The following is a 13,824-nucleotide window of genomic DNA, read 5'->3' as shown; positions in this document are numbered from 1 at the left end:
AAACCTACCAGGGCGGTTGTTAGGTTATTTAAATATTTTATATACTTGGAGTGAATAAACTTTCATACATGTTGATGTGAAAATGTAATTCAAGGTCAGGCTAGTTGGTACAGTTAAGACCATTGGCTATTGGATCAGGAGTCAGGATTGTAGTTTTAGTTTTATGGCTTCTGTTTTTATTTTTTTTTGTTTAGTTTTATAACTTCTTATGTGAACTTGGGAAATTCGTCTGACTTTTTTTGTGTTGTATTAAACTCATATAAAATGAGTGTACTCATATAGTAAACTAATGTGAAATGAATGTGAAGGTCTTTTGAAAAAATCTCTAATTTTATCCTTCTCAATTTTTATTAAGCATTGTGCCAAGTGTTATTGTAGGCCCTAAGGATACAGCAGAGAAAAAGACAGTTTCTGTCCCATGGTGGTAACAGCCTAGTAAGGGAATCAGACAATAAATATATAATTTCAGGTAGTGAGAAGTCCTAAGAATTCAACCTAGAGAGGGAAAATTACAAAATTATAGGCTCAGGGCTGAGAGTGGATAGGGGAAAGGTGTGCTGTTGATGTGGTCCAGGAAGGACTCTGAAATGACATTTGAGCAGAGACCTGAATGAAGGCAAGTGCTGATCTGTGGAAACAGTGTATTGTTCCTGGAGGAAATAAATTACTTGACTGTCATTAAGAAACTAACCTTGGGCCCGGCCAGAGTGGCTCAGTTGGTTGTGCGTTGTTCTGTGCACTGAAGGGTTGCTGGTTCGATTCCCAGTCAGGCACATACCTGGGTTTGGGTTCCATCCCCGGTTGGGACGTATGCAGAACAACCTGTTGATCAATGTTTCTCTCTTACATCCATGTTTCTCTCTCTCTCTTTCTCTCCTCCTTTCTCCCCCTCTCTCCCTTCCTCCATCTCAGCATGACCTTGGATGAAGATTAAATAAAAAGAAGAAAAAAAAGAAAAAAGAAACTAATCTTGGGTACCCCATTAAAGAATAAACAATAGCCCTGGCCGGTTTGGCTCAGCAGTTAGAGTGTCGGCCTGTGGTCCAGAGAGACCCAGGTTCGATTCCCGCTAATGGCACATACCTTGGTTGCAGTTTGTCCCCGGCCCTGGTTGGGTCGTGCGGGTGGCAGCCACTTGCTGTGTCCCTTTCACGTCGATGTTTCTCTTTCTTTCTCCCTCCCTCCCACTCTATCTGAAAAAAAAATGGAAAAAATGTCCTCGGGTTAGGATAAAAAAAAAAAATAAAAAAGAATAAACAATATAGTGTAGTATGATCAATTTCAAGAATTTCTAAGACTGAAATGTAATGCCTTTGTGAAAACCAAGTATAAAAATTCAAATTAAGAATACAGATTTAGAATATAAAGATGGAAACATTTATAAACTGACTTAATTTTTATTGGTTACCTTGATCAGTCATTTTGGTATCCTTTATTATCAAATATCAATTAACAGATTTAGTTAAAATAACTAAAAATGCCACTTACAAATTATGTATTTATATTTCAAGACTCCCCTCCCCAAACAAATGTAAAACTCTTGGATTAACAGGAGTATTTTGTAAAAAAACACTTACGTTGAATTTATTTTAAAACCAGAGCATTTAATTTTTACCTGGTTTAAATTTTGCATTTGTGAACTGAGTGGTAAATAATGAGGTCATTTTTTACAAAACACTTTACTTTAAATAAGTACTTAGAACTTTTAGATCATAAGAGCTATGGCAATTTGAAATATTAAATAAAATTAAGACAAGAAAAGCATCCAGTGCTTTGTTCAGTATATGGAATGTTGACAGGGCTTTATGATCTTTACCTTAAGTGGAAACTGAGAGGTGGAGGTACAATAATTTTAGTAAGAAAGGTTTGAGGGAACAGCTCTGAGAGGCAATTAGGCCTCTTTCTGCTTTCTTACTCAATATTTAAGATCACTTACTTGAACATCTATTTTTCTAATTTTATTTTCTGATCTTAACACCTTCTGGTAACATTCTCTAAATTTATACTGCTTTCAAATATGTAAGTCCATTTAATGACTTGAAATAATGTATCTATTTATGGTCATGTGTTAGTATTTCTGGGGAGTTGCTTAATTCTTCACTTTACAGTCTATTTTGCATTACCTTGTTACAAAGAAAATATGTTAATGATTGCATGATCTAGTTATATGATTATATGCTTGCTCGTGGTGTATTTTCCTTCTTAAACAAAATGCTAAATACCCTGAGTTAGAGGCTTCTTCCCCACCTTCCTCTCTAAGGTCTTTATTCTACAGTATTGGCCCTTAGTGGGAAGAGGATGCCCTGGGAAACTAGATTGCTTTCTTCAGTATCTGTTTAGCCTTATTGTCTTTTAGCATGATGGAAATAGGTTTGTATGCATATTTGCCTATGAGTTTAAATTGGCTCTATAAGCTTAAAAAATATTTAAAGTAAATATATTCCAAGTGCCCATCAGTAGACAAGTGGATAAAAAAGCTGTGGTACATATACACAATGGAGTACTATGCAGCGGTAAGAAAGAAAGATCTCTTATCCTTTGAGACAACATGGAGGGACCTGGAAAGTATTATCCTAAGTGAAACAAGCCAAGTAGAGAAAGACAAATATCACATGATCTCACTTATTTCTGGAATATAATGAACTAAACAAACTGATGAACAAAATAGACCCAGAGACATAGAAGTAGGGTACAGACTGACATTCCTCAGATACCGGGGGGGGGGGGGGGGGGGGGAGGGAGGTGGCAGAAGAGAGATAAACCACAGAATTTATATGCATGTATGCATAACGGATGGGTATAGACAACAAAACTGGGGACAGGGTGGGAGGGGATAGGGAGGAGGGAGTCAATGGGAGGAAAAAGGAGAAACATCTGTAACAAAAATAAATTAATAAAAAAAAAATAAATAAAGTAAATATATTTACCTACCCATATAAGGTATTTATTTTAGTCATTTAATTAACCTATCATAAACCATTTCATTCCTTTGTTGGCTTCTTTTATGTACTGTTCCCCAGTACCTGCAGTTGGAGAGGAGGAAGGCTAACCTTTGTGGAGTGCCTACTACTTACCAGGTGGTTTATGTGCACTGTCTCAATTATTATATTAATTTCCGAGATAGTTATTATTTATCCTTATCTTAAGAATGAAGAAACTGGCATTTATCCTAAATTTACACATGTGTTTGGCAAAAGAATTAGAAGTATGATGTGTACTTTTTTTTTTTTTTTTTTATCCTTAACCGAGGACATTCTTCCATTTTTTGTTGTTGTTGTTGTTCAGACAGAGTGGGAGAGAGAGAGAGAGAGAGAGAAAGAAACATCGAGTGGCTGCCACCCGCACAACTGACCAGGGCCGGGGACAAACTGCAACCGAGGTACGTGCCCTTAGCGGGAACCGAACCTGGGTCCTAGTGGACCGCAGGCCGACACTCTGACTGCTGAGCCAAACTGGCCAGGGCTGATGTGTACTTTTGATTAAGCACTTATGGGCCAGGAACAGTGTTAACTAATTTCTACAACCCTAAGTGTGCGTAAAGCCCGTGTTTTTTCTGCACCCCCCCCCCCCCCTTGTATGTTAAATTAATTTATTTCTTTTCCCCAGAAGGCCTACCTTAAAGTAGATTGAAAATATAAGTTTATTTTATTGCTGGATATCTGGTTTCTCCCCACTTGGCCTCTTTCATTCCTGTGCAAAATGTCAAATATGCCTAGTCAAAAAGGGCCTCCCTCCTTACTCTGTAAGCCTATACCTTATAATATAACTCCTTATTAGGACAGTGATAACTCAAAAAACTAGATTGCTTTCCTCAGAATTCTGACTCTATTCTGGGGAAGAATTTTGTATGTTTGTTTGATATAGTTTGGCTTTCCCAAAGTCACCACAAGCCTACATTAGATTGAATTTAGTTGAATCTCACAATGATTTAAGGGGAAAGAAATGGTTATTTAATTGAATTTTATATTTATTATTTCTTTTTGCACAGTAAGCAATAGAGTCTGATGCACTTGGTCTCCAGAACCCAGGTTTCTTACACTTCACATTAGTGTCTGAGGACTCAGAAAATATCTAGAACCTTTCCTAGTACACTGGACCACAACCTGACCTGATCATCCCTGTCTTAAATTTCTTTATCCCTGAACAACTGGGATAAAATTTATCCCCAACCTAGAAGTTAGAGTACATAACTATCAATTGAGTACTTGGCATAAGGGCTAACAAAAATAAGTTCAATCTATAAATTCTATTTATTTGTGTGATTTTTAAATAATCCTGTTTGAGTGGGAGTGCAAAGATATTCATTAACATACATTTAAATAAAGAGAAAGGAGCCCTGGCCAGTTTGGTTCAGTGGTTAGAGTGTCGGCCATGGACCAAAGAGTCACGGGTTTGATTCTGGTCAAGGGCATGGGCCTCGGTTGCAGTTCGGTCCCCAGCCCTGGTCGGGGTCATTGGGAGGCAACCAATAGATGTTCTCCCACTCTATCTGAAGATAAATGGAAAAAAATATCATTGGGTGAGGATTAAAAAAATAAAATAATAAAGCCCTGGCTGGTTTTGATCAGCAGTTAGAGCATCGGCCTGCAGTCCAGAGAGACCTGGTTCAGTTCCCGCTAAGGGCATGTACTTCGGTTACAGTTTGTCCCCAGCCCTGTTTGGGTTGTGCGGGTGGCAGCCACTCGATGTGTACCTTTCACATCGATGTTTCTCTCTCTTTCTTCCTCTCTCTCCCTCCTGCTCTGTCTGAACAAAAAATGAAAAAATGTCCTTGGATGAGGATTAAAAAAAAAGTAGGGAAACAATGCCATTGTACATCTGTGAATTCTAAAAAAATAAACAACAATAAAAATATTGGACTTTGATGCCACTAGGTGTTTGCTGAGCACACTGTGTGCCAAATATTGTTAGGCACTAGGTTAAAAAAATAAAGAAATTTTGTAGTGTCAATGCCCTCAGCCAGCTCACAGTTTTAATAAAGAGAGGTGCACAGGCATTTCAAGTTCATGATAGTGGGTTGTAGTAGAGGTTTGTACAGGGCGGAGGTTGTGAACACAGGAGGAAGGCTACAGGGGAAGAGGCAGGAATTGCCTTACGGAGGAAGGATCCCTGAGCTTAGTTGAAAAGTAGGAAGAGTTTGCCTATAAATGTGATGTGTGTCGTTGAGGGGACTGAAGAATTTTTTAGATGAGAAAACCAGAATTCACAAAGTGACTGAGTGTGGAAGAACAAGCCCTGGATATATGCAGTGGAATGGGATGAGATGAGGCTGCCAAGCTAGGCAGGGCCTTGTATCCCATGCTATGTGGGGTTTTGAGACTTGATCCTGTAAACAGTGGGGAGTCATTGAACCAATTTTTTGTTGTTGATCCTCACTTGAGCATATTTTCCATTGATTTTGTTTTTTGTTTTTTTTAGATAGAGTGGAAGGGAAGGAAGGGGGGGGGAGACAGAGAAACATTGATGTGAGAAAAACACATATATTGGCTGCCTCCTGCATGACCCTGACCAGGGCTGATTGAACTGCAACCCAGGTATGTGCCCTTGACCAGGAATCAAACCTGAGACCCGTCAGTTCTAACCACTGACCAAAATCAGCCAGGGCTCATTGAGCCAATTTTAAGTACCGTCGGTCCTCATTTATCGTGGCTAATCAGTCCTATGCTCTACCGCGATAAATGGATTTCTGCGAAGTAGGAGTCTTTATTTATAGTAGTACAGTATAGTATTTGAAAAAACCGCGATAGAGTGAAGCCTCGAAAGTCGAAGCACGAAGTGGCGAGGGACTGTAGAGTAAAACCAGATAGCAAGAACATAAATGTACTCCACCCAGAGTTATGTTCTTGTCTGAATATCTTCTAAGGACAAATGTGAAAAAATAAAAGATATTATTTTTAGTGGTAGGCATTTAAGAGGAAGGTAATTAAATGAAGACCTATGAAACCACTAATTTGTTATTTTAATTTCTGCTTTATCTCTGGAACATTGAAATTCCTATGGCATGTTAGTAATGTATGAAGTTACACATTTAATATGCTATATTTTTCAAAATTTAATTTCTTTAAAATGCCTAAGTATAGCCCTGATTCTTGTTTTTATTATGCATTATATTAACAGAACACATTAAGAATTCTTTATGGAATGGGTTTTAGAGATGTCTTTAATATTAATCGACTGGGACTGATACTGGACACTAAATACTTCTGAGGCCACCTGTCACTACTTGAGTCAAATTAAGCAGAGACAAGGTTGAATCTTACATGAGCATTTATTCTAATCATGCTGGCAGTATGGGGAGAGCAGCAGATCATCCTGAAATTCTGCTCTGACCCACCCCCTTTGCCAGCTGGCTGATTGTGTACTGGTGAGGGAGAAAGGGCTATGTGTAGTTGGGAATGTAGCAGAGTAAGAGGAGTGCAGGGTCTACAGTCAGTGTGTCTGCCTCCATGAGCTTGAAGTACAATAACAAGGTAGTTAATCTTCTATGATGTTGAAAACAGCTCTGCCCGTTCCTGGGACTGGAGAATGGTCAGCATTCCTGAGGCAAACTCCCAGAGGGGGTCAGGGTCTGGGCACAGCAACCAAGTCAAAGTGTGTCCTGTCTGGTCTGCTCTTAAAATGTATCTTCTTTTCTGAGTAATGGACCCATCCCGGCTCCAAGGTATCTTATCTTTTTACAGCCCTGTTTTTTTTCTTGCAACACATCTTCCCATGTCCCAGGGTATTTAGAAAACCTTTCGTCTATAGTTAGTAAGGTGAATAACAATTAAATCGTGGTTCTGTTCCTATTATGTGCCCTTCCCTATCAGTACTAGCCTTTTTGGGAAAAACAGTGACAGTCACTGCAGACATTGTTTGAAGGATATTTTATTGGTTTCATATATATTTTTAAAATATGTTTTTATTGATTTTTTAGAGAGACAAAGGGAGAGATAGAAACATCAATGTGAGATAGAAACATTGATCAGCTGCCTCCTGAACACCCCCTACTGGGAATCAAGCCCACAACCCGGGCATGTGCCCTGACTGGGAATCAAACTGGGACCTCGTCATCCGTGGAACATTGCTTAGTCCACTGAGCCATACCGGCAGGGCTTGGTTTCTTTCTTCTTTTTTTTTAAAAAATCCTTACCAGAGGACATTTTTGCCTTTATCTTCAGATAGAGCGGGAGGGAGAGAGAGAGGAAGAGAGAAAGAGAAACACCGATGCCAGAGAGACACATTGATTGGTTGCCACCCACACAACCCCAACTGGGGTTGGGGACAAACTGCAACCAAGGTATGTGCCCTTTGTGGAATCGAACCTGGGACTGTCTGGTCCATGGGCCAACACTCTAACCACTGAGCAAAACTGGCTAGGGCTGGTTTCTTGTTTTTAAATTTAGCAAGAATTTATTAAAGACTCTCTGTATTTTATCTTCTTTCTTAGTGTACATGATACTAAATACATTGACTGCTTCCTGTATTTTAGGAACTGTGTTAAGTGTGTTTTATACATAATTTTAGTTAATCCTCCATTAGCCCTAAATAACACAGGCATTATTTTTGTCTAAGGATAAGGGATCTTATCCTTTAGTCACACAGCCAGTAAGTGATAGAGTCTGGATTTAAACCCAGGTCTGTTATGAAAACTTTATGTGGTTTTTAACATTTTCCTTTATACTGTAGAAATGCATAAAAAAGCGATTGTTATAGTCCTGGTGCCAGCTCTTAGGAAGGTACAGCCTGCTGTTGTTCCTCCTCTGCTGTTGGTTTGGTGATCACTAGAAGTGGCCTTTAAATAATGGAGGCAAAGATTACAATTGTGTTTTTTCCAGTTATGGAATTTGGAGAAGCTGTGTATTTGTATTTGCTGATATAGCAACACCTTGTATGTCTAAGGACTAGTTAATTTTGAACACTCAGCTTCTGGTTTTACTCTAGACCTACAAGTGGCTCTCTAAAGCCTTACTACTCAAAGTGTGAGCTCCAGACAGCAGCATTGCCATTACCTAGGAGCTTGTTAAGAAATGCAGAGTCTCAGACCCCCATCTATATGTATTGGATTGGAATTTGTATTTTAATATGATCTCTAGATAATTCATGTCTGTTTTATTTTATTTAAATATGTTTGTGTTGATTTTTTAGAGAGAGAGGAAGGGAGAGAGAGATAGAAACATCGATGTGAGAGAGAAACATTGATCGGCTGCCTCATGTATGCCCCCTACTAGGGATCAAGCCTGTAACTTGGGCATGTGCCCTGACCGGGAATTAAACTGGGATTTCTCAGTCCATGGGTCAACGCTCAGTCCTCTGAGCCACACCATCTGGGCAATTCATGTCTGTTTTAAAATTTGAGAAGCACCACCTTAAACAACTAAAAAGAAAAGTTGTTTTGGCAGCAGGTTAGTACCTGGTGACCCAGTGATAAATTAAATAACCAACATGTTCATTTCTTTCATTACTTATGAATAGTGTTGAGTAAAATAGTTTGAATTGATAAAATCATAATCATAGAGTTGGATGGGATCTTACAGGGCATATAGGCCAACTACTTCTTCACAATAGAGGATATTCTTTTCTATGGTATATCTGCCATGTGATCATCTAGAATATAAATATTTTTATATACTGTACTTTATGAAATAAATGCCACTGATAAAATTTCACAATTATGGGATTGGCAAATCAGAGAAAGAACTTGACATTTGTGATCTAAAGATTTAGGAATATATATGGGAATTTGAGGGAGCAGTGAAGATCAAATTCACTTTCTTGTTTATCATTTTTCAATGAGAGAATAATTTCTGGTCCTAGCCTTTGGGCCCTACTGTGGAGAGTAGACATTTAGTCCCAGAGAGGTACTATTTTTACCAGACAGGGTCTGGGCCCAGGGCGGGTCTGCCTAGGTCCTGCTGGTAGTGTGCGGGTTCTTGATTTCATGTAGGAAAGATTTCACAACATCTGTCCAGGTGTTTTGGGAGTATGTTTATTTATTTATTTATTTATTTTATTTGTTTTTTAATCCTCATCCAAGGACATTTTTCCATTTTTTGTACAGATAGAGTGGGAGGGAGAGAGAGGAAGAGAGAGAGAGGGAAACATCGATGTGAAAGGGTCAGACACATCGAGTGGCTGCCACCCTCACGACCAACCAGGGCTGGGGACAAACTGCAACCAAGGCACATGCCCTTAGCGGGAACCGAACCCAGGTCTCTCCGGACCGCAGGCAGACGCTCCAACCGCTGAGCCAAACCGGCCAGGGCAGGGAGTATGTTTATTAAACCCGGAGACAGTGAAACAAAGGGCTTAAAGTAGGAAAAGCAACAGGAGAGGGAAAGTCAAACATAAGGGAGCCTTGGCCCTGGCTAGTGTTGCACAGTGGTTAGAGTGCTGGCCTATGGACTGAAGGATCACAGGTTCAATTCCTAGTCAAGCGCCTGTACATGGGTTCTGGGTTCGATTCCTGGCCCCATTTAGGGCAAATGCCAGAGGCAACCAATTGATGTGTCTCTCTCACATCAGTTTTTCTCTCTGTCCCTCCCTGTCTCTGTCCCTCACTTCCATTTTCTGTGAAGATCAATGGAGAAAATATCCTCAGGTGAGGATTAACAAAAGAAAGAAAGAAAGGGAGCCTTGGAGACAGGTTGGGGGTGGAGGGTGCGGGTTAACAAGGGTTGAGCTGCTGCCCACTGCTCCCCTGGTTACAAATCTCTTGGGATCCTTGCAATGGTTCTCAACCTTCCTAATGCTGCGACCGTTTAATACAGTTCCTTATGTTGTGGTGACCCCCAGCCATAAAATTATTTTCATTGCTATTTCATAACTGTAATTTTGCTACTGTTATGTCTTAGGCGACCCCTGTGAAAGGGTTGTTCGATCCCCCCGCCAAAGGGGTCACAACCCACAGGTTGAGAACCACTGCTTTAGAGTTTAGGAGAAAAACAGCAAAGATAGGAGGCATGGGCATGCTCTTGCGAGAGTGCTCTGTGGCTCCTTATTTTGAGGCTTTTTATCTTTCTTAGGCCTTCAGAAATCCTAGGGGAGGTCTCAGAGGAGGGTTTTTTATTTATTTATTTTTTTATCCTCACCCGAGGACATTTTTCCATTTTTTGTTCAGGTAGAGTGGGAGGGAGAGAGAGGAACAGAGAGAGAGAGAGAAACATCGATGTGAAAGGGACACATCGAGTGGCTGCCACCCACACAACCGACCAGGGCCGGGGACAAACTGCAACCAAGGTACGCACCCTTAGCGGGAACCGAACCCGGGTCTCTCAGGACTGCAGGCCGACACTCTAACCGCTGAGCCAAACCGGCCAGGGCTCAGAGGAGGGTCTTAACAGAATATGCATTAGCTTTTCAGGTGTGACCTTCAATAAGTAGATTTCACCAAAATGTGCATATAGAGGTCTTGAGGGTTATTTTCTGGTTAGTTTCATTTTTAAAGAATATCATCGAGAAGGTCATTGAAGAGAGACAGGACCGAGGCCCTTCTAATACCAGAAGGGTCTAGAATATGTAAACCATTTGTTCCTTGGTGTCCTTGGTTAGAGGAAATAAAACCATGTGATTCATTAGCTGGCTGTAAATTGTTCAGATTGGCCTTATTTGATTATATTGTCTCAGTTTTCCTTATTCCACTTGTCAAGGAATCTCCCTAGCTTCTTCTTATCCTGCCTCACTATGGTTCCTCAGCTGTGCTAGCAAAAAGATGCTTTGTTGTTTGTGTACTCAGGTAGCTACATGAACTAACCTGTAGGACCTTGGTTGTGCTAAAACTAAAAAGGTAGGTCCAGACTTCCTGCTCTGGCCAAGGTCATCATCAAGTTGTCTTGTGTTCTACTTACCTGTATCCTTGGGGCAGATGGGCAAGGCAGCCCCAGGGGAGTAGGATTATTTCTGGGATTTCATTTCTAGGATATTGACCACACACAAAGAATGTATAATTGGCAAGATTCTCGACTGTTTCTTGATCAAGCCCTGTGACCCTTAGAACAAATCACTATTTGTTAAGTTCATTAGTGAGGGACTGGCAGTTAAGTTACCATTTCACTCTAGAGCCACATCTTTTTTTTTTTTATTTTATCCTCACCCGAGGACATTTTTCCATTTTTTGTTCAGATAGAGTGGGAAGGAAAGAGAGAGAGAGAGAGAGAGAGAGAGAGAGAGAGAGAGAGGAGAGGAGAAGAGAGAAGAGGAGAGGAGAGAGAGAGGAGAGAGAGAGAGAGGGAGAGAGAGGGAGAGAGAAACATCGACATGAAAGGGACACATTGAGTGGCTGCCTCCCGCACAATCCAACCAGGGCCGGGGACAAACTGCAACCGAGGTATGTGCCCTTAGCGGGAACCGAACCCGGGTCTCTCTGGACCACAGGCCAATGTAGAGCCACATCTTTTATAACATTTATTTGCAAAGTTGGTTTCATGACCTAATGTTCATATTTAATTTTAATGCACATAATCATATAAACAGTTCCTCAGATGTTTTTGTGGATTATTTAAATGAGTTTAATACATATGTCTCTCTTCTTCCCCACAATATTTTAATTATAGGGTTCATCTGCTGATCGGAGTCAGTGGAGGGAACCAACCAGAACATCTGATGGCTTGTGCTCGCTCTATGAGGCAGCTTTATGTCTCTTTGAAGAGGTATGTAATAATCATGGCTTTTATATTAAAAATTACCTTATGTTAAAATGCTATAGCATGTATTTATTTCTTAAAAATAATTTATTCAACCTTTGGAAAGGATGCAAAAAAAAAAAAGTGACATCATTGGTTACCTATAGAAAGTGGAATAGGGATGTCTGGCATCAGGGATGGGGAACATAGTTTTCAGTGTATACCCTTTTACTAATTTTGAACTTTGTGCATCCTTAGACACTATATATAGTTCAGTTTTGCTCATTAAAAAAAGTCTTGCCCTGGCCAGTCTTGCCAGTTCAATTCCTGGTCAGGGCACATACCCAAGTTGTGGGTTTGATCCCCAGTTGGGGCGCATGCTGAAGGCAGCCGATCAATGTTTTTCTCTCACATCAATGTTTTGTTTTGTTTTTTTCCCTCTCTCTCTCCCTCTTCCTTTATTTCTCTCTCAAATCAGTAAAAAAAACAAACATTTTAAAAAGTCTTAAATCATTTATCTATTGGTTCCCTTCATTTTTTTTTTTTTTTTCCTTCAATGTATTTGTTCAGAAACCTGGGTTTTTTATGCTGGATTTTGCTGATTGATTACTCATAATCCAGTTCAGTATGTCCTTTGTATTTTCTGCAAATTGACAAGTGGATCCAGAGGCTTGATTAGTCTCAGGTTTGATCACTTTGGCAAGATAATATATGTGTTATGATCTTCTCTCAGGTTCCATATGGTTGTCTCTCTTTTTGTGGTATTAACAGCTATTGATGCTTAATGACTTGGTCTGTTAATTCATTTGTGTTTGGTTGCAAAATGGTGATATTCTGTCATCCCTCTTTCATTTACTAATTAGAATGTTTTCGTAAAGAGATGATTCCTTTATTGACTATTTGGTTACTCTGCTATAGTTCATATAGAAAAGGCAGAATAAATGCTTGATTTTCCCCACCTGATTGTTTTAAAAAATATTTTTCTTTATTGATTTTAGAGAGAAAAGGAGAGGGAGAGAGAAATAGAAACACTGATGAGAAAGAACATCGATTGGCTGGCTGCTTCCTGCATGCCCCCCACTGGGGTTTGGGCCTACAACTTAGACATGCGCCCTGACTGGGAATCGAACCCGTGACCTCTTGCTGCATGGGTTGATGCTCAACCACTGAGTCACACTGGCTGGGCCCCACCTGATTTTTATTTTACTAGGTTTCAGTTTATGAGTCGTTCTCCTGTCATTCTTCATACTTGACCAGTTGATTTAATTTGAAAAATGTTTGAACTGATAGATTTAAACCTATTTGAGTTTTCAATTGAATTATTATCTGTAGTGAAGTTCATATTGTTTTATCTTTGGCCCCCCTCCCTCTATTGTTTTTGTGTAAGGTTAAAAAAAAAAAGTGATTTCCCAGTGTGTTCCTCTCCCCAACTGTTATCTTGACCTCTGTCTTTCCTTTCTGTTGTCTGTTTTCTGCTCAATTTGTATTTCACTCCCAGTAGTTTCTCCCCAGTGTGGGTGCTCTGTCCTGTAAGGAAATATCAATTTCAAGAGCTTACAAGAGACAGATTGCTGCTCTAGCTTCTTTTAAACTTTTCATCATGGACCCCTTGTTGTTTACCTGCTGTCAGAGAGGGTACAGCTCTTCCCAATTGCAACTGCTGTTCTTAGCTTGGTTCACTGTTCTTTCCAGTGAGTACCTAATTGGTGGTTGTTGTTTTTCTGTTTTGAGGTCTGTCAGACACTGTTTTGCTTCCTCCTGTACAGATGTCATTCCCATGCAGATTTTAGTGGTGTTTAGTGGTGGTTTATCTGCACCAGTTTATATTTTGGAGTTATTGGAGCTACCCTTGTTGCCTAGTTTTGTTTTGAATGCTAAGCATGGGTTTGGAGTTTTGTCTTCTAGTTGTGCATAGTGATTCAGAGTGTTTAAAAAACACGTTGCTCTTGCTGTTGTCATCTTCCCTGAATTCTACCCACTTCCTAGTTGTTTTTAAAAAATGCATTTCTAAGCCCTGTGAGTAGATTTTTTTTCTGCCTCCTCCTTCTTTTTTTGGAGAGTGAGGGAAGACTATAATTTTTCTTATAAGCCATGTTACAGTAATACATCTTGGGGTACAAAATTCTAACCTGCTTAGGCCCTCCTTTTGTCTCCAGCAAAATTTCAGATCTTTTATTAGGGACTGGCAGCCTTCCCTTATGTATATTTTGTATGTTCTCAGAAC

At 39.9% G+C, this 13,824-nt stretch overlaps 1 protein-coding gene across 29 annotated transcripts in view; it reads left to right on the top strand.

Moving 5' to 3' along the window:
* The window catches only part of HERC1 (HECT and RLD domain containing E3 ubiquitin protein ligase family member 1), a 236,115-nt gene that overhangs the window by 67,511 nt on the left and 154,780 nt on the right, over nucleotides 1-13,824 (top strand). For all 29 annotated transcript variants that reach the window (XR_004960256.1, XM_036267182.1, XM_036267102.1 and 26 more), the window contains one exon: nucleotides 11,532-11,627. Coding sequence is in view for 28 of the 29 variants with exons in the window: in XM_036267182.1 (XP_036123075.1) it covers nucleotides 11,532-11,627 (96 nt within the window). In the remaining variant the exon portion in view is untranslated. The remainder of the gene's footprint in view (nucleotides 1-11,531; nucleotides 11,628-13,824) is intronic.

The sequence above is a fragment of the Molossus molossus genome, unplaced genomic scaffold (genome assembly GCF_014108415.1).
Source record: "Molossus molossus isolate mMolMol1 unplaced genomic scaffold, mMolMol1.p scaffold_m16_p_1, whole genome shotgun sequence".
Classification (NCBI taxonomy): Eukaryota; Metazoa; Chordata; class Mammalia; order Chiroptera; family Molossidae; genus Molossus; species Molossus molossus.
Note: the sequence above shows the minus strand (reverse complement) of the source record. Positions and strands in the feature narration are given on the sequence as shown.